This window comes from Apteryx rowi, unplaced genomic scaffold (assembly GCF_003343035.1).
Source record: "Apteryx rowi isolate R43461 unplaced genomic scaffold, aptRow1 scaffold_1, whole genome shotgun sequence".
In the NCBI taxonomy this organism is placed as follows: Eukaryota; Metazoa; Chordata; class Aves; order Apterygiformes; family Apterygidae; genus Apteryx; species Apteryx rowi.
This window is the reverse complement of record NW_020447196.1, coordinates 9,041,851-9,062,343: the sequence shown is the minus strand read 5'-3', so window position 1 is coordinate 9,062,343 and position 20,493 is coordinate 9,041,851. Positions and strand designations below refer to the sequence as shown.

Sequence of the window (20,493 nt, the reverse complement as noted above, 5' to 3'; positions counted from 1 at the left end):
CATATCTTTTTTCAAAATCCCAACAGCAATTCATTATTTGCACATATACACAAGCAGTTACTAATAAGAATAAATCTGCTGTAAGGGAGCATTCATTTTTGCAATAACCATGGAATGATTTGGTTTTTTGGCATGCATTTCTAAATATATGAGTTTCATTTGTACACACTAACTTCTTGTTAAAAAAAAAAGTACAACTCACAAGAAAGGTCAATTACTACTTTTATTATATATTTGTGATATTTCCCATGGAAAACAGCTAACTCCTTGGAAAATGTTTTCAAGACCACAGTTGATCATTCACACAATAAAACACTTCATGCATTTTGAACATTTCACTTGCCAATGACAACTCCTTCCTCTGTTTTGCCTAGAGAAATATAGAGCTGTAATAGAGTTCAGAAAGCCCCCAGCAGCTGCATGCTGCCATTCAGACCTGAAAGATTCCATGTTGTGATAAAAATTAATGTACTTTGACATCCTCTGGGATTTTTGGTGCCTTGGGAACAGCTAATGAAGAAATACTACCTTTTCAGACTATAACGCAAATTTTTGGATTCTAAGATTAAGACACATGTGGCATATGCATGACCTGTCTAACGTCAGCAGTAAACTATCCATACCCAAGTGCCAAAAGACTCTGCCTCTGTGTTTTAATTATCTCCCATAGAAAGCCTTTAACCAAATAGACTAAATACATTTTAATGCATATGTAATTAAACAGCTAATTTTGCCTTGTATTTCAGAATTTTTAAAAGACAACATCAATTAAAAATACAGATCCTTTAAAAATCCATTATGCTATAAAGCTGTAAAACCCTTGTTTTATTTGAAACATAATATATTTTAATCGTGCACATTAAATCATAAGTATCTTACGTCTTTAAATACTCAAAACAGCTTTCATGCCTGCTGCATCTGGTGGAAAATTTTCAGGAATACAGGGCCTACAGACTTTGAAAAGTGGAATCCAGAATATCTTATGAGCCCCGCCAGACTTCTACGGGGCCGCTGGGCAGGCAGACGTGCGCGGGAGTGGGCTCCAGAACCAGCACGCCGAGCGCAAGCCCCCACCGGTTCAGCCTCATCGCGCACCTCGCTACAGCAAGCGCGGCAGACACACGGGAAATCTGAAATCCCTCCAGGCACCCGATTCAGCGCTGTTGCAAGATGCCTCCTTCCATTTGGGATCCTCGCAGGCCTCTTTTAAAGGGTCTAAGGAATTAAGTCAAGCTCAGTTGTTTAGAAAATACTATCATAAAAATATCCTAATACTACACCCTAATACTACACCCTAATACTACACCCTAATACTACACCCTAATACTACACCCTAATACTACATAAAAGTATCTAATGAAGACCTAACAACACCAATTTTATTAGTATTATGTAAAAACAATAAATATTTTTGCAGATGCAATCACAGCTAATATTATAGTAATCTGTCAATTCTACCTATATTTTAATGCAGACTTTTACTTTAAAAAACACGAACATCTCTCTGAGCAAGGAAGTATTTCTTGTGTTCCAAGAATAATTTCCAGATACAGCAGATGAAATTAAAGGTGATCTGGTGAAAACTTCATGATCTCTGCCTCCAGTAAAAGGTGGGGAGGGGTTAAGCTTGAGAGGTTTTTAATTTAAAAAATACTGGAAACAGTTTCTGGATCCACATGACTTGACACATGCAACCAAAATGGGGTAATTGTGTGAAAGAGCTTAAAAAGAGAAGGAAAGAAAGAAAAAAGAAAGAAAGGAAGAAAGAAGAAATATTTATACAGAAAGCCAATCCCTAGGCTTTAAATAAGGCACAATACCACTACATGGAAAAAAAAGAAATGTTTCACCCTAATATTAGTATGTATGTTTCAAATCCAGTCAACCTTTGATCTTATTTAAATTTATCATACATGCTGTCTGCAATAGTAACTTCTCAACTACGCATTTGTTTCCATATTTAATTCAATGTGGATTTTTTTGGACATCTCTTAAAATGTGCTATTGATTCAGAGTTTGTGTCTGAGCGGCACTGTCAGAATGCCCATAGTATTCAAAGCTCAAAAGACAAATTTAATAGCTCAACTGTTACTCGTTTTAATTCACAGAAAGTATTTCTATAAATGCCAAAAGGTTTAACAGATCTGTACAGTCTTAGAGAGAAAAATATATTCAAATTTTGAAAGACAATATGCGGTGGCAATGATTGTCTCTGACAAAGATATAATCCACTGCAGAACTATTAAGCACATTGGCATAATGTCACCACTTACAATTTCTTTAAATCATATATTTATTTTTTCTTGATTTTACAAGTTATCTATGCAATGACTTGCTAAACAGATCATATTTTTGCAAAGGTATTTATATGAATGAATATAATTTATTATACAATTTCTATAATGGTGGTTAAATTAGAATTAAAAACAATTCAACAAGCATGCAATATGTCAGTTATAATACATGAAAAGCCAGCACACAAAGAGAAATAGTATTCTGGGGTGAACTTTCAGCAGCTCTGAAATCTTAATTGCACCCACAAGGTTTCAGAGAGCTTCTGCTTGCAGCATGAAAAATGAATGTACTCATAGAGTTTGAGGCCTCAGTTAAGGAGGCTAACTAAAAATCTGGCCCTCTCCATTTTGGTCTGGTTAGGGAAATAATAAGAGACATTCCAAATGGAGAATCATAATTCATAACTGCTGTCTTTTCCATATTTCTATACACAGCATAAATGAATAAACTGTTAGCATACGCCAATTCTTACCACAAAGATATACTGTTTTAAAGTATAGGAAAGTAACTGCAGTGAAAACCTACATGTGGAAGTCCTGTATAATTGTGAAGTGTTGCTACCAGTTCAGAAAAGTCTAAGTATTAACTGCTGGCAAATACTGTATAAAGTATACACGCTCTCTCTCTCGCTCTCTCTCTATATGTATAAATATATGTATACACACACACACACACAATACCATATACTACGAATAAATACCAAAGTACCAGATCCACAAATCCGCACTCGTACACAACTACCAAATCCTACAGACCCTGAACTACAAAACACTGAAAGAGGCTTGATTTAAATGCTACGCTGCATACAGGCAGAGGAGGGCAGTCATTCTGACTATACAGGAGGATTAATAGCAACCATAATTCCTCACGATTTGCCCACTCAACAAAGAGGAGATTCAATTCAATATTTTTCAGTTCCAAAAGCCTAATATGAAAGATTGGATGGTCTGGCCCTTCCAATTGCACAAAAAAAATCAGCTAATGCCAAATCCTCATTTATAAACAGATTATTTATTTGACTTTGCATAACTGAGATATTCAATCAACTGCCTGGGTTGGAAACTAGCAGGTGGAAGACTAGGTGTATAGAAAAGTAGTAACAAGTTTATCCAGTTAGGTGCGTTGAGACCTCTTTTCCTGTGAAGGTCACCCACTGCTGTTGGAAATGTCAAGCGGGGAACGTATCTCCAGCTAACAAGTCAGGGCAACTACAGGAGTGCCAGAAATCACCCTACCAATCAGAGGAATAACAGTGCAGCACTTCAACCCATAAGAGAGCCTAAAATAAATCACTATTACTATAACATTACTAATTGGCCTTCTATAAAGAATTGGCTTTGTGAATCCTTCAGTCCCATTTTTTATCAAGTTGAACTAGTATTTTATGTATTTTTCATTTGTTGTTCTGATTGTGCTACAACCTCACAATGAAGTAAGGGATAGATCAGATATTTCCCAGCAATATTGTTTTATTCTGCCAGAAGACCTCAGGAGATCCAACTTCAGTGACTGCATTTAGCTTATTTTGTCCACAGAACTGTTTTAACTGGGGCAGCTAGAAAAACTGGAGAACACTGTTCTTCTCCTGAAGAAAGCTGAGACTCTGCTGTGATCACAAAACTCCAGGATCTAGATAATCTACAAAACCTTATCTCTCAAAGCTTCATTTGAGACTGCATGGATAAAAGAAAAGTTTCATAGAGAGAAAAAAGCTGTATCAACTCAAGGGTATAGATAATGGAAACAAAAAAAACCCACATTTTTTTCTATGAGGATGAAGGGTTTTCCAGAATATATTTACAGGAATATTGCATAATCTACCAGTGTATGCATACCACTGAAAATCGTGAGTCCAAATTGTATCTGTGGGCAAGGATGCAACATCTAACAAATCCAAATAGGAATAAAAGCTACCGACTCTTTTAGAAGCATGATAACTTGAAGATGAATCATCTGATTTTTACTTTCAAACAGGAAAGCCTTCTTAGCTTTTAAATATTAAGTAGTGCTCCAATTTGTATTAAATGTTTCTTTCCAGAGTAGCTCTTTCCTCCTGCTTTTTATCTATGTTTCAAAAGGTCTCTTCCTCTGTTGCAACATTTGTTTTCTTTAGGTAACCAGCCCGTTAAATTCTCGCTTAGCAAAGGATGCAATTTCTTCATTCTTCAAGTAGTTTCCGGAATCTCTCAGATTCTCAAACACGTACAAGAAGGCAATTCTCTCTCTGCAAGTGATTTGATCAATGCAGGAGATTAACCACTTTAGCAATTCTATTCTCCCCACCCCCATCCCAAGGCTATGATAGGTTTTTGATATATTAAGTATATGAAATTTAGGGACTTTTTCCGGAGTAGTTGCATTTTAATTTTCTCATCCAGAAAAAGATCTGCAAAACACACAGTCCTTTAAGACTCTTCCAAATTGCTGTCAGCCAGGGAAGAACTTGCTCCCAGAGATGTGACTATAAGAGTACATCCTTATAGCTGCCATCAAAAATATTATCTAGAGCCACAAAGTGTCCCAGAAGAGCAGAATTTCAATACACAAGCAAATCTACTTTCTGTTTTATAAAGTTTCAATTATTAGGCCAAGACCAACAGATTCTGGAGAATACTGTATCAAAGTGCCCAGGARGCAATAGTGGGTTGGGGAAGTTAAACAGACAAGAAAACTTCTACATCCAGAAGTTTAAGAAGTTGATCGCATAAGGCCTCTTCACATAGTGTGTAGAAATAAATGTATAGACTTGTATTAAGAAGTGTGTGTGTGTGTGTATATAAAATTTCTCCTTCATATTTTAAAATTACTGCATTTTTGTCCCAGAAACCAAGTTCTATAAAACTCAGAACTCACCTAATCATTTTGCTTAGGAAAAACAAAACAAAGCAAAAAAAACTTTCTTATTCTCTTTTTCTACTACTTTATTGTTAAAGGATTAGGAATTTTTTAAGCATGAAAACTCTGTGCTGACATCACGTGTCTCCTGCGTTCATCGACATGACTTACAGGTAGCACACCGAACTGGGGAGAATGCGATCAAGGTACGCCTGAAATCAGAGATACCAAAGCCCTGCGAAAGCCAGGCTACCCGCTTACAGACTTGCCAAAGCATACAGAACAAGACTCCATCTGTCACTGAATGCATAAGATTTCTTTCTATTGCTCATAAAGCTACTAATACAAAGGAATCTGACAAAAGCTTCTGGACACTACTGCAAAAGAAATAAAGAGACAAAAGTAGTTAGTGTATATTAGAGCCAGAAAACATACAAAGCTGGCATTGCACTAACAACATGCTATTGCTGTATAATTGCTTTTTGACCTTATCCAGACATAGTTAAATCACAAAAAATCAGAGCTAGAAAGACCTAGTAGATATTCTAGTCCATAGTCCTGCCAGGGCAGATGATTGCAAGGTAACTCTTCTGTATCTGTATCAGATAAAAGATTTACTGGTACAGGCAGTGTGTGGGGCCTGGTTTCCATCCAACCTCAGAGTTTAAACAAAATATAGCTGGAAATTCATTTTGGTCAAAATCCCACAAGCCTCACAATAGATACAGGCCTTAATCTTTCCTGCAATGCTTCAAGAAGTCCTGCCAGACACACACACACAAGCACAGACTCAAGATACAAATACCTGAAGGCAAGACAGAGGCTAAAACATTGCCTACCACATTTTCCAAAATAAAATAAGAGTGAAACATTAATAAAACGTTTCCATTACTGAGAACATAATGTAGCTAAACAGACATACATTGGTAAAATAATGTATGACAACAAAAGTAAAACAGGGTTTACTTATTCTATATTTTCTGTATCTTATCATTTTCTAAGTGTCATTCAATAAAAGGTTTTCATTTTCTAATTTCTCCAGCAAAATTTGATTGTTTACTTCTAATGATTTACAAGATGCATGCCAAATGGACTCGAGAGGATGACCATGATATGATCTGCAACACACAAATCAATTTAAGAGCCGCATTTGGAAGAAGGGTGTTTTAACTTTTAGCTGTACCATATCCTATTTTTAAATAAATGTAGCATACCAAAAAGCATGCAGAAGCACAATTAAAACTCTTGCCTGTTCTCATATTATGACACTGAGTCAGTAATAAAGCAGCAATGCTGCAAGCATTTGTCTTAATATTTTAAGAAAGTTTTAATATATGAAAATGCTATATGGTAAAAAAAATATTGTTACCAAGGATTTTTGGCAGTAAAGGAACTGGTGTTAGAACTCAGTTTTGACAACTCCTTGAATCTAAAAGACCTGTAAGTACTAAAATGTCATCTGTCTATCCATGGGAGATTTAGCTTTGGCAGTATTTCAAAAGTGAAAAATCATTCTTTTTTTTATATATTTTCCCTACTACAATATATTTTCAAAGCTGTCTAAGAGGCTTTATTCTCTTGAGAAGTATAGTATGAAGTACATGTGTTACAGAAATATTTGCAGAAAAAAACTACTAAGTTTGAATAGTCACAAAAATCAGATACAATGGGTCCAACTGTGGATAAAGCACAAAGTGTGGAATTTATTGCCAAGAGTTGGCACTTAAAGATTCCAAATCATTTCTTCAATTTAGTGATTCATTGTTCTTTTCAAGCTAAATTAAACAGAACATTTGGAAAGAATATAATCTTTCAATGCAAAGTGGCCAATTGTTAAGTGATGCCATTACTTCTCTTCTCCCTCCCCCCCCCCCCTTTTTTTTTTTTTAAATTACAAACTATTCCAGAGACAGGTCTGTGACCCCAGGCTTTTTTCAAACCACTGGAAAAAAGTTATCTGAGCGGCTTTTGATAGTTTAGCTTTGGCCCTTTTCAGTAGCCACCAGGGGTACTAATGCCCCTATTAAAGGTGGGGCTACACAGGAAATAATCAGAGATTGGTAATTATTTTTTTAAGATAAAAACAAATAGTCTTCAATTTATGTAAAAATATGCACATAAAAAAGCAATTCCTGAGAAATGCTTATTCACCTACTGTAGTTTCTGAGCAGTCCAACTGTGGTAAATTCTGGCAGTTGTGCTCAGCTGATTAAGACATTAAAATAACAAGAAATTATTATATGTAATCTTCTGAGTACTTACACATTCTTGGACTTGAATGCTTCAGCGAAGTGCTGCACACTGTGAAGAGAAGCAAGGTCTAAGGTCATTGCTTCTACCTTGGCTTTATGCTGGAGCAAGAGAAAAATAAAGATAAATAATAGCAAGTTTAGTTCACAGTATCATGTTACAGAAAGTGTGTTATGAAACATGTCAGATTCCCTTGTTTAACATTATAAGCCCTCAGTGAATACAAATCATCAAAAAGAACGGACAAGCACAACATTCAGTGCCAAAAGTAGCATTGTAACTTCGTAGTTCTGCTAAAAACATACACTACGCAATGCACAGCTTCATATAACACAGGGAATTGACACAAGCTAGTTTTGGTTAATGTATCTTTTTCTTTCCATTTAGCTGGTGAAACTTGTATGTAACTCGTGAAATAAAAAGTTGAGTAAGTGTTATTCGTAATACATGCATTTTTTAAATACTATACCGGTAGAAAAATACTCAGTAAATATTCTTTAAAAATCAGCTGAATTCATATTCATCCTAAAACAAGCTACTATCCATAGCAGCTGATATATAAGACACTATAATATGAGTATAGAAAACATCTGATCAGCCTATTATTTTTCATACAATAAAAGTTTACCAGGGCAGAATATCCTCTAAAAAATTGCTTATGCTCTTAAAGCCAACTTTTCACCTAGAAGAGGACATGCAATCCCACAAAAAGACAGGTCACCCTGGAAGGGCTAAGCTGAAGCACCACCCAGCCAACGCTTCTCAGTATGCTCAGCCTGAAGGTCCCTGTCTGCAGATCCTCTGAAATGCTTACATTCCAAATCTTGGAACAAAATGAACCAAAAATCTATTTTCATTGCAAACCACCGAAGCGGAGAGCCAGCCAGTACACAGAATGAGGTGGACCATGGCTCTTTCAAGCCGCAGCTTGGAACTGGCTCTCGTCTGACCGCGGCTGTACGAATGCATTGCCTCTCGGCACTGCAGTGTTCCCTGCTCAAGTCAACAGTCAACTTCAGTTCTTCCACACAAGCTATACTTTAAGACATCTGTGATCTTCTGCAAAATACCAAACATTACGACATACAAGTCACACATTCCCTAAGAAATTATAAGCACCTATGCTTGTCCTTGTCATTGCTTTTAGAGTCACTGCTGCCCAACACCATATAAACTCTCTGGCACCTGAAGGAAGCTGCTAAGTGCCTTGTACTCTCCCCAAACTTAAATTTGTCTGCATAAATTATGTAACACTATTTATGCCTACTTGCAGCCCAATCTGCTTAGCTCATCCAGGAAAAAAGAAATTAGAGGGACACTTCATGCAATTCCAACATGCTACATACGACTCTGCAGAACTGTAATGGTTTAGACTGGACGTTAGCACTGCTAGAAGAAAACAAAGGAAAAAGATGCAGCAGATACAGCGGTACTGTGCAGTCACAAGCAGCATCTGAGGTTAGGCAACAGCAGCTTTGCAAGCACCATGCTGCAATGGGACCTACTGGGATTACAAGGTTAGAGGGTAGGCATATTTGGAGAGACCAAAAGGAAGCAGTGCAGGCATCAGCACAGGAAGACGACAAGAAGTGCTCCCTTGTCTCTCAAATTCAGCCGCTTCACGGATCTCCCTGCTTCATCGCATTTGATGTTTTTCTCCCCACATCTGCTTTTTTTCTCGCTAGCACCCCTTCTGCCCACTACAATTGTATTACAGGTTGTGATTAAACAGAATGTCACTCAAATTACTTTCTTCCTACTCCAGCCAGTCTTAACAGGACAGCACAACAAATACAACTAAAATTGACAGGTTCAGCTTCCATCAGGAAATATCAATTGATGGTGTCTGAAAGGGCTAAACCCAACTCACCCTCACAAGATACACATCATTAGAGTATCTGGATTTACTTTGCCCCCCTACATAAATATATTCTTCTGTCTGACRGTCAGAGACTTCAGAAAGGCAATGCTGGCTAGTTTACACAACTGTGCTCCATAACAACTTCTCTTCAACTCTGCAGTCCAAGGCTGTTTACCTAAGAGATGTAGTGTGCATAGCTGCTTTTATTTTGCTTCTGTTCTCCTCAGTTGAAACATTTTACTGACTTTTCCAAGGGGAAAAGGACAAGAAAGCTACAAATACAAGGGCATAAGGGGGTCCAAAAAAACCCTCCCAAAAAAACAAGAAAACCTAAGTAGTTCAACAGACTAAAGCAAAAGCTGCTGGTTACTACCCTCCTGGGGACACTGATTCAAGTCCACACGGTATATCACCACTCAGGTAATGCTTTTGCTCTTGGTGTCAGCTTTCAGGTTTCTGCTACCGATTCCAAGAATGGAAAAAAAAGTCTTTGTATTTCAAGGCCAAAAGAAAAAAAATTGTGATGCCCCCAAAATACTTTCAGCAATTAAGCAGACAAAAATGGCCTGGTTTTGTGGATGAATATACTAAAGATGTGAAAACTAGAAATTTAAAAATCATAAATAAATTACTGAAAGGGATAAATGGTTGCCTGTTAGCGAAAGCAAACTGCTACTATAGGTTTCTTCTGTATCAATTCAAAGAAATGAGACCACCATTCCAATTATACATTATTTTACTGGCTAAAGAAAATGGAGTATCTCAAACAATTTAACACTACTTCCCCTTTTTTTCCTTTTAGCTTTTAGCTTTGATACACATGCAGTTACAGAAGAAGATAAAGATGACATTTGGTAAGAAATTCAACAAGCTGCATCTAAAATAACCTGAAAAAAGAAAAAAGGAGGAGGAAAAAAAAGCATTCATGTGCACAAGAATTGGGAACAATATAAAATGGATATTTACTTCCTCCTATGAGATAGCGATTGCTACTGACAACGCCACAAAGCTGACTTCAAAACGTTCAGGACCAAAGCCCAAGTGTACTGAGCTCGCCCTGCTCTGCATGCTCGGAGCACGTTTCCATCGCCTGGGCAGAGGCGGCGCACGGCAGCAGGGAAGGGCTCTAAGGCAGGGAAGGGCTCTAAGGCTGCCCAGCAAGGCAGGTCCTCAGCCTGCTCCTCCTGCATAGACGGACCGTGGCACATGTCCCTGAGTATTTTATACTGGCTGTGGGATCGCTCTTTTGAGCTTAGGTCTTAAGTCACAGTCCATGCTTTGAGCTGGTATTATGACAGATCACAGAGAGAACAGATATAATCTTGATTATCAAATTAAAAATGTTTCAATGAAGAGTCAAAGAAAGCTTTAACAGTTAGGACAAGGCAGTGCATAAATCAACTAAACCATGAAGCCTAGTCAAAAGCTTGGTTTAATAAAAGGTTTACTTTAAAGGTAAAATACTCCCCTTTGGTTTCCAGAAAAAGCAGTAGCCGTACACAGGGTACTGGGTGCGCAGCATTAGTCTCTCCTGCCAGTTATTTACTTCACTGTTTCCACATCAAATCTCAATTCTAATAGCTGTAGTGTGCTGATTAATAGTCTTGGGACATCTTCCCTTGCCTACATGCACCTCTTCCACCTTCTGCTTCCCCCTTGCTGCCTATGGCTTTTCTATCAAGTAGGTCAGCAGAGGCAAACAGCAAATACAAAGTTTTCTTTTCAACATTCTCCCTGCCTTTGCTTATGGAAAAACTGATGCTAAAAGTGTCTGTCTCCTTCATTAATACACAAGATACATGTTGAGCACAAGGGACACCATTTGCTCTACRCCCTCACAGAAGAGCCAGAGCATGCGACCCCAATCCACTCAGATCACATCTTGCCACACTGGTTTAAAAAGGCCTGCAAAATAACAAGCATGAGAGTTTTCTCCAAGCAGTAACTGAGGAACCAATAAATTTATACATTGTGGGCTTAGGCAAGTCCCACAGCTTTTCTTTCTCAGCTTCTCCCCTGCAAACCGGGATTGAAGCCCTTCCCACTCCACAGAGGTGCTCTGCATTTCACCCGTTCCTCCTCCTGTAGTTCGAGGAGGGCACGTGCCTTCAGTACGAACCTATTTTCGCTCCAAAATTTTCCACACTTTCTTCTTCTAAGTTACAAATAAGTAAAAAAAAGCTATGAATAAGGCAACATGTTTGCAAGGTAGGTTCCTATCAATGTAAGGATATTAGCAGTGACAAGTATATAAAAAATAAACCCCAAAAAGAAACGTTTTTGCTAAAAGGCATCAAAACTGTAATTGTAATTCACAGTCACAACTGATTGTTAATGATATGCTGCAAATCCTGATCTAATGTGTCATAATTGTATTATGCTGATGTCTCTCACCATTTCGCTTCACATATTTTCCGTACTGAATTATGCCTCATTTTATGCTGTGAAATCTTAAATGGGACTTGTCACTTCCCCAAACACAAAGGAGACGGGAGCTTAACACTTCCGTCATGATACCAACACACTAAAACAGAAAACTGCAGAATGTCTTAAACTGTAACAATAAATGATATTAATGCTCCCTCTACTACTTTATTTGCAGTTACATCAGTTAAAGGGATACTAAATAAGAGAAGGTATTTAGGAGCATTTGGAGAGCTCACTTGTAAGCGCAGGATCGCTGCTACGTGCTGCCTGCCGACAGCCTGGGCCACACGAGCTGCTGCCCTAACCGCRGCTGCCCTGCACAAACGGCCGCCGCAGCCCGAAACGTCTCCCCAGTTCGACTCGGGCAGACGTAGCAAACTGGCCAAAAGGAGAACGGACAAGACAGGGTACGGCAGGCGCACTGAGCCTTGTGAAAACGGTCAGCCACAGCCAGCCGAAAAAGTGCTGCGGGGATGAGGAGTATTTGCGTTTCATGAGGTCCGAAGAGCAGCTCGTGGCTAACAACGTCTGGTCACCGGCACCCTGCCTCTGAAGAGGCAGCCAAACACGAACCACCCTCCAGTTCCTGACAAGCCCTTGTTCAAACACAGTCCAATAACATTTTGAAAAGATGCAAAGAAAAATGTTCATCTTGTTTGATGGTTTTATACCCAGTTCTAAAAGCACTTTATCAATATTTCTAGATAACTTGCATTTTCATTGCTCTGAACAGAAATAGCACCAGAAAGCAGTTTGCGTAATTTTGTATGTAAGCTGCTGCCCATGTGGAGCAAAACTATTAAAAATGCTTAAATGTAATTGGTAATATTTTGCACACATGCTAGAAAAATGCTTATTGAGCCAGAAACTAACATGAAAGTGAAAACATCCAGAAAGCAAGCAATTTCACTGCATGCACTGTATTCACTTTACAGCTTAAAAACTGTTTAAAAATGAACACTGCATGGTAGAGTAGTTTGGCAGTAAACATGATTGTGCATTTGTGTCTTGCTATTGAAGAAGGAGTCTTTTTTCATAGTGAATTTTTCATTCAAATGTAAGTGATGATTTACGTTAAATATAGGTAAAGCATAGCTACATTTTCCTGAAGGATTGCAAGGAAGTGAAGAGCAGTACAATAAGTTGAAGCATAAAAGCTTTCTCTGTCATAATATTTATTATAATGGCATATAAAATAGCTGAAATAAATAATAGATGACTAAAAGTAAATTCATATGATAAAGAATCTTTCAGCAGACACCATTACTTCTGACTGCTCTAGTTTTATACAGAGTTGAAGGCTCTTAATAAATATGCTGCAGTCCCTTATCTTATGCAAGTACCAGACATCTTTTGAGGACCTACTTAAACTGTAACATAGTGGACACTGGCTGGTTTACTGTATAATTTTACTTTCAAAAGATACAGTGTATATATCTTAGATATTTAAAAGCCCTTTTCTCAAAACTGAATACATAGCACAACAGTAAAAACACCCAACTCTGAGGGACTGAAAATATAATAAATTGCAAAAAAACACTTTGATAAAGAAAAAACTTGATGACATCTTGGAATGCAAATACTTCTGATAGATGCAGAGCGAGAAACAGATAATCTTCAGGAAAAAAGAATTCAACATTAAAACTGATGAAAAGTCTGTAGAATTATGTTAAAATGGGTAAAATAAACAAATAATCAAAACTCAGCATATGACAAGCAATGCCCAAATAAACCCATATTTCCATGTTGAGAACAAAGTAAAGGATGTGTTAGAAGCACATCTGACAATTTGACACATAGCTTATGACACTCAATAGTCACTATGCACTATTTATGGAGGAACATAATAAGGAAAAAGGCTTTCACTCAGGATTAGGACTGTAAATATTATTGTCTCTAATGTATTCAACATTTGGTACTTCATGCAAAACTGTATTTATGTAATGCTAGCTTCATACTGTTGTGTGCTTTGAATGCTACGAAGCTACTTCTCGTGGAAATGAATGGGACAAGTGAATCATACTGCTTTAAGAGTAACCTAAGATACATACTAGATGCTTTAATAATAAGTTTTTTTGTTACATTTGAGTTAACTTAATAAAGTCCACTAGAAGACATTGGGGTAGAACAATTTTACAGTCATTTTTCCAATTTTTTCTGTTTTCTCCCCCATATCTACGCAGTACTTTTCAAATTTTCACTAATTAATGAAGGAAGACATGGTACACATGACAAAACAATTTCCTGCATATTACAGTTTATGTTATTAACCCTTACCTACAGTGGAATGACTGGGATTGATTGTGATTCTTTATGAAAATCAGAGATGAAAAGGATTTTTCTTTCACTAGAAAGAAAATCTATTTAGTAATACTTAGCTTCACTGCTTTTCCAACTTACTTTTTTTACCTTTATTTTCTTTATAATTTACTGATATTTAATTCCAATTTCAATGGTTAGGAGAACAGCTGTCTTTGCTAAATATTCAGTACCACTCCCTTGCACATCAGAAAGCTCGAAAAACCACAATTCAGTTTCAGCAAGTTTTACAGCAGCTCCAAGGAACATTTCTTTTCTCAGTCTACACTTGAAGTGTTATTTGTTTGTGTGAGTTCAGTCCACATCTTTCCTCTCCCACATCAACTTCAAAGGAAACTTCAAGAATCATAAGTGAAATAGCTTGTTTTCAATATCTGCAATCTTAAAGTTTCTGCAGCACAGAAACGATGACTCTAACCCTCCAAGTTTATAGATTTCAAAATACTGCAATTGCTGGTATTGTATTGGTACTTTCAGTGTATGCATTATTATGGACACAGTCTACATGTCCAGTTTCACCTTACTCAATCTCATTGAATGCACTTTAATGCTCTGAGTGAGCCTTCCCCAAACCTGATTTTATACAGCCTGGGTCCTTCCTGTTTCAAGTAACTAGATTCTCATTTTCTTCACAAAAATGGAATTTTGGTATGGGTTGCCTTCATCCAAGTAAAGTGAATAAAGACCTACTGGGTCAAAATCAGTCTGCAAATTGTTAGGATTACTGATCATCCTTGAACTTACACTTTATCATGAAAAATGTATTATTTTCCTTTCCTGTAACCCTTCTCCAGAACATTTACAGATATTTGACAGCGAACACTATCTCTGTGGCAGCCTCTGTAGCTTGGAGGAATAAGCAACTGCTTTAAGAAAACTTCAAGCCATGAAGCTCTCTCAGGCCTGTTCTCCAGCCCAGTGTCCTCACCTTGCTAGGGCAGTTCCCCACCCATGATACTCTAGGATGAAGACATGAATCTGAGATTATCCTACTAAGCTTAATAAGGTTATAAAAACAACAGAGAAATCCAGATCCTCCTTTGGCCAGAGAGTAAACATAAAGACAACAAATGAACAGTTCACATTGAAAGGCCAGAAGGACAAAAGTGATAAAAAAGACCCGACATGAAGCAGTCCAATTTCTGAGAATGCCAGGTGCCGACGAGGTATTTGGTCCTCACCTTTAAACAAACCACTGTTCACTACAATGTTTTCCCACCTTCCAGCTTCTTAATTTATCTTAGATAAATTTTATATCACAAATATAGCTATATGACTGACTAGCTATATTTTCTGTATTTGAGTTGGACATGCTTTCCCAGGTCATCAGTCATTTTAGATCACCAATATTTTAAAACTGTGTATGTATTTCTGTTAGTAAATGTCTTCATATATAAAGAAATACAAAATACACTTACTCATTTCGCTGTGGTCACTCAGTTTCTCAGGTTTCAATTTCATTATTTTTTTCTAAATGTTCAGAAATGAATACCACTACTATGAAGAATGCTATGCTATTTCACAATCTTTAAGTTAGTTTACTTTTAGAACAGATCAGTATCTCTGAAAATTACAGCCTGCAATATCTTCAAAAGACAATTATGAAGGAAAAAAAGAAAAATATCTGCATTTCTTTTTGAAACTAGTATCTTCAGAGAAGCAAATTATACCACAGCAATTCTAAATCATACTTAAAAAGAGAATAAGAGAAATCAGCCTCCTCAGGTAATTTCTTAAATTATTTATTCCTTAACCAGAGAGAAGAGAAAAACACACATACGCACACAAAATTTACTGGACCATAATTTCAGAATACTTAAATTTGCAGGCTCCAAATACATCTGTTTTTTCCTGTATGCACACAGTTCCATTGCACACACTGCACATCTGCTTCAATTACAAGAAATGCTTTTTTTTTTTTTTTTTAATATCTACCATAGGTTTTGGCAGTAGGAATTTGTTTAGTTCTTAATGTACATAAACTGTTGGTATTTACTTGGGAGCCTACTTTTTAGCTGAACTTTTTCTTTCCTGGGATATAGAACATTTCTCTCCATCTCCAAACCCCCATTCCTCAAAAGCTCATTTGAATTTATCTTGGGGAATCTCAAATAATCTTGGCAATACATTACGTGCATATGGTTTACTATTCTAATAAACATATCTTCTTGTTTACAGGATAATAGAGCGAGCCTGGGAACATGCAACAGGATCTTCACTGGGTGGAGAGCCTCCCATTCAAATGCTTTCAATTCTTCTCATTCTGAAAGATTTGAGCTGATAGCAGAATGTATTTTTAAAAAAAGGCAGCAAAAGCTAACAGCATTTCAATAATTTAGAAACTACAGACTTTGTGTCCTTTTAGAAACTTGCTCAGTTTGAAATTTTAAGATTAAATAAACCTAGTTTATTGTTTGCTGAGAAATATGCAGTATAGAAATAAATAGGGTAATGGATTTTTTTGGAAATGGTAGAGGCTGGAGGAAGAATGAGTATTTCTAAACAGATATTAAAACAGGATCATCACCACTGCAATAAAAATATTATCACTATTAATTATCAAAAAAATTAAAGATGTTAACTTACAGGTACAGCTACACATACACTGATATATAAAATTTGCAGTAGGGTTTCAGATAGAGATCTTACGCATACAGGAAGAGTTAGCATCCTTAGTACAGATGACAAGCACGACAAGAAAAGCATGATGGTCAAAAGGGCAACAATGTTGAAGTAAATACAAAATGAACCCTTTTTCCCTGTTCTCCCATGATCCATAATCATAAGCTATGTTGTTGCCTGAAAGTGCAGACATGCACTGTGCAGTGCATTAATCCTTCAAACACTAACAGATGCTGGCAGGGATTTAGGCTGGAATGTATTTACAAAGTGACAAATTATGTTCCGTATTATACAGAGAGAGAAAGAGCACCCACAAATAGGCTGATAAATGTCAGCTGCAGTCACGACAAACGGTTTATTTTTATTATACTGTAACCACAAATGTTTTTTGCAGGGAGGCCCAAAGATTTATTTGTTGCAGGAAAAAACAAGATTATATATGACACAAAGTAATAACTGTGAGATCACTGATGTTCTGGGCAGCTCGCCCTCCTGGAAGCTATGTTCAGATTGAAAAAATGTTGCTTAAAAATGGTATGTTATATGACACAAAATAAATAGTTCATAAATCTGTACTGAAACAACAATAACTAATAATTAAAGACAGTCTTTGGCCAAGGCTTATACAAGTTAAAAGGAAAGCACAGTATTTCCTTTATTGGAATGCTGAAAATGAACTAAGAGTATTAAAATAAGTCTGCTAATTGTTTCAGATTGAAAACAAACTGCTATAATTGCCAGATGTAAGCAACATACATTTTAAATGTGGTCATAGTGCTATATGAACATTTAGTGTAGCACAATTAATTGGCAGAATAGTGACGTCTGCAGGTCCAAAAATGCATTGCAGCCATTATGAAGTACAAAGCTTGCCAACAGATTGAAGGTGTAGTCCTTTCCTCCTCTTAGTACTACAAGAATACAAACACGGATATTTTTACAAGGCATCGCTTCTTTAAACATGAGTGATTTTAGGAGGTTTCAACACGAGTAGGAATGAATACATAAGACAAGCACGGAAATGAAAGAACTGAATAATTAGCTAATTAGGACATTTTAATTGGCAGATTATGGTTTATAATCTGCTAGGTTTAAACGATATAACAAAAATGTCTTACAGGACAGTATCATCAAAAAATAACTGCATATACAAATTATTTCTTTTGTTTCCACAACTGTTCACATGCCCTAGCTAGGAGGAACGATACCATTTCAGGTCACATTTTTATGTATGTAATTTTGGAAAGTGAAATAAATGGACTGAATCACATTAGTAAAGATTTCTTGTACAAATAAGGGTTGGCAGGATCAGGTTCTTAATATTCACTCAATATACGCAATACATACTTTGAAGAAAAGTATTAAGTCTTTCTGCATGCACAAGAAAATTTCAGGCACATTCGAACAATCCTAGAGCACAGCAACCTGGCATTAAGCCACCTGATTTGTGATGACAAAAAGAGCAAGTTTTTCCTGTGTTTTCTTTCAGTATAAAAATTGTGTTACAAAGAAAATACAAACAAAATAACCAGATGTGAAAACACAAAAGTTGAAATTAAATTTGTGTGAAAACGTGACCCATTACAGGAATCATATTGTTCTACTGGTAATCAACAAAATAGATATAAAACTAAACACGTYGTTATAAATCTAATGTAATTCTAGGGTTGTCTAAAAATGTGAGATCAAAGTCTAGACCATGTATTTTACAGATGCATAAAACTGATTGCATTCAGACACACGCAGAAGGGGTCATCAGGCCATATCGCATTGTTCGAATAATTAAGAAAGTTTAAATTGGCTTTAGTGTAAATGTGGATGAAGACCAAAATTAAGTGTCTCATTTGTAAGCATCTTCAATATGAAAAGCTCTGAAATTTTCTTTTACTAAATATATGATTTTTCAGATCCAATTTTGATCTATAGATAACAAAAGGACTTCAGGGAAAAATGTCTCATGCAGCAATACAGTGCGAGAGTTGATTCTTACCTTTGTTAAACTTAGGTTTCCTATATAACTTCCTAAATACAAGTTGCCAATGAACAATATAGTGACAAGGATGGAGCATATACATTATGGATCATATTCTTACAGCATTTGTACATACAAAATAAGGGAGGGCTGCCACTACAGCAAGTAGAGCAGCAAGAAAAGCATGATACAAACCTACTTTCAGTGAAAATATCTGCTGGAAGAAGAGGTGCGCAAGACTGATATAAATGCTTTATAGGCAGATCAGTGGGGGAAAGAAAAGAAAAAGAAAACCTCAATCATTCCCTTTCCCCTTAATTAAAAAAAAAAAGCAAAACTGAACACAAATAACTGTACATTAAGAGAATCATCATGCTAAGTTTGTAATACTCTCTGTACTTGACAGAAAGGCTTTCAGATCCTTCTGCAGCTCTGCAACCGTAAGGGTTAATGCCACTTTTTTATGTAGTCATTCAATTATTAATTTCTTTTTAATTTAACATACTGTTACATAGTTAAATAATAGGCACACAATCTTAAAATTTTGCTTTTTAAGCAAATAACTTAGGCTTTTCCCATATTTTAAGTTAAATACTAGCTGTACCTACCTGAACACCTGAAAAAATAGCAGCTACTGTATATCTTACCCATATGCCACATGCAAAAATGTAAAACATATTAAAAAAATTTCAAAAAGAAAATTTCCAAGCAGATGTTTATAAACAGAAGGTAACGGATAAAAACCCAAACACAATGCTGCATTATGTTACATGATTCACTGATGAACCCATTGGAACTACAGCAAAAAGCCCTTCTGGAAAACTTCCAGAAATTAAAAGGTGCAAACAAGCTGCCTAATACCCTTGCGTAGACTGAATTCTTATGAAGAAAATAAAGTTTATTGTCTGGAAACAGAGAAAGCATGAGGAAAGCACTAAAGCAATGGAGGTGAACAATTAGACAGATGTTCACTTAAGGAAATAAAGAGAACAGAAGAAGCCATCACTGAGGAATTTTATGAGAATACTGACAACTCTGCACCTCATCAAGGGCACTGGTAAAGTTAAAGCCACTGAAGCCATTTCTACTCAACTCCACTATAACTGCTGACCTTGCAAAAGTCTGCATTTAGCAAATGTGGCTTAGGAAAATAGCATTATACTTCTCATTTTAGTATTTTTTCCCAAACTCTATCCATATACTGTACACTTCAAGAAATTAGCTTTATTTTCTTGTATAATATTACTTACATATACTCAGTATTTTTTCCTAACCATGCTTGCATATCAGGAAAATCTATCTTTAAAAAGCATATGTTATTTAAGTAAATTAAATACCAATTACATCTGATTTTCATAAAGTTGTACACGTGAATGGCTGGAAGGGCTTTTGCTTAATATATTTTTAACATAGTCAGGAATTTGCATAAAACGCAGTATTGCAATCTGGACATGACATTTGACATTTACCTACTGAAATAAAAGTGACCAAAAAAACAATATTTTGTTGATAACCTGCCTTACAGTGCAAAAAAATATATAGACAAACATGCAGGGAGAAGGAGAAGAAATTATTAATAAGAGGCAATATTTTTTTTGCCGAGGACAAAAGTCTTCTTTTCTATGCTCATGCAGGCTGCGGTACAAATGTAATTTGCTCCATAAACACATCTTATTTATTTAAAATATCATTTCAAAACTTTATTTGGTTTCAGAGAATACTATCATTGCGGTATTTCAGAAAAAAGTATCCTCCAAATTTCAAATGCATTAATGATTTCTCCTCTTATGCACCCATGTATTTTTAAAAATGACCCAGTGTTTTCTCTCAAAGTAATCTCAAACTGTAGTTCAGTATCTGTTTATAGTGGATTACCTCCTACTACATTCATAAAATGGTTTTGAACTGTAAA

At 36.3% G+C, this 20,493-nt stretch overlaps 1 protein-coding gene across 5 annotated transcripts in view; it reads right to left on the bottom strand.

Annotated features, from left to right (window-relative positions):
- WWOX (WW domain containing oxidoreductase) overlaps window positions 1-20,493 on the bottom strand; it is a 525,798-nt gene that overhangs the window by 400,137 nt on the left and 105,168 nt on the right. For all 5 annotated transcript variants that reach the window (XM_026060605.1, XM_026060565.1, XM_026060574.1 and 2 more), the window contains exon 6: window positions 7,393-7,481. In XM_026060605.1, the coding sequence (XP_025916390.1) occupies window positions 7,393-7,481 (89 nt within the window). The remainder of the gene's footprint in view (window positions 1-7,392; window positions 7,482-20,493) is intronic.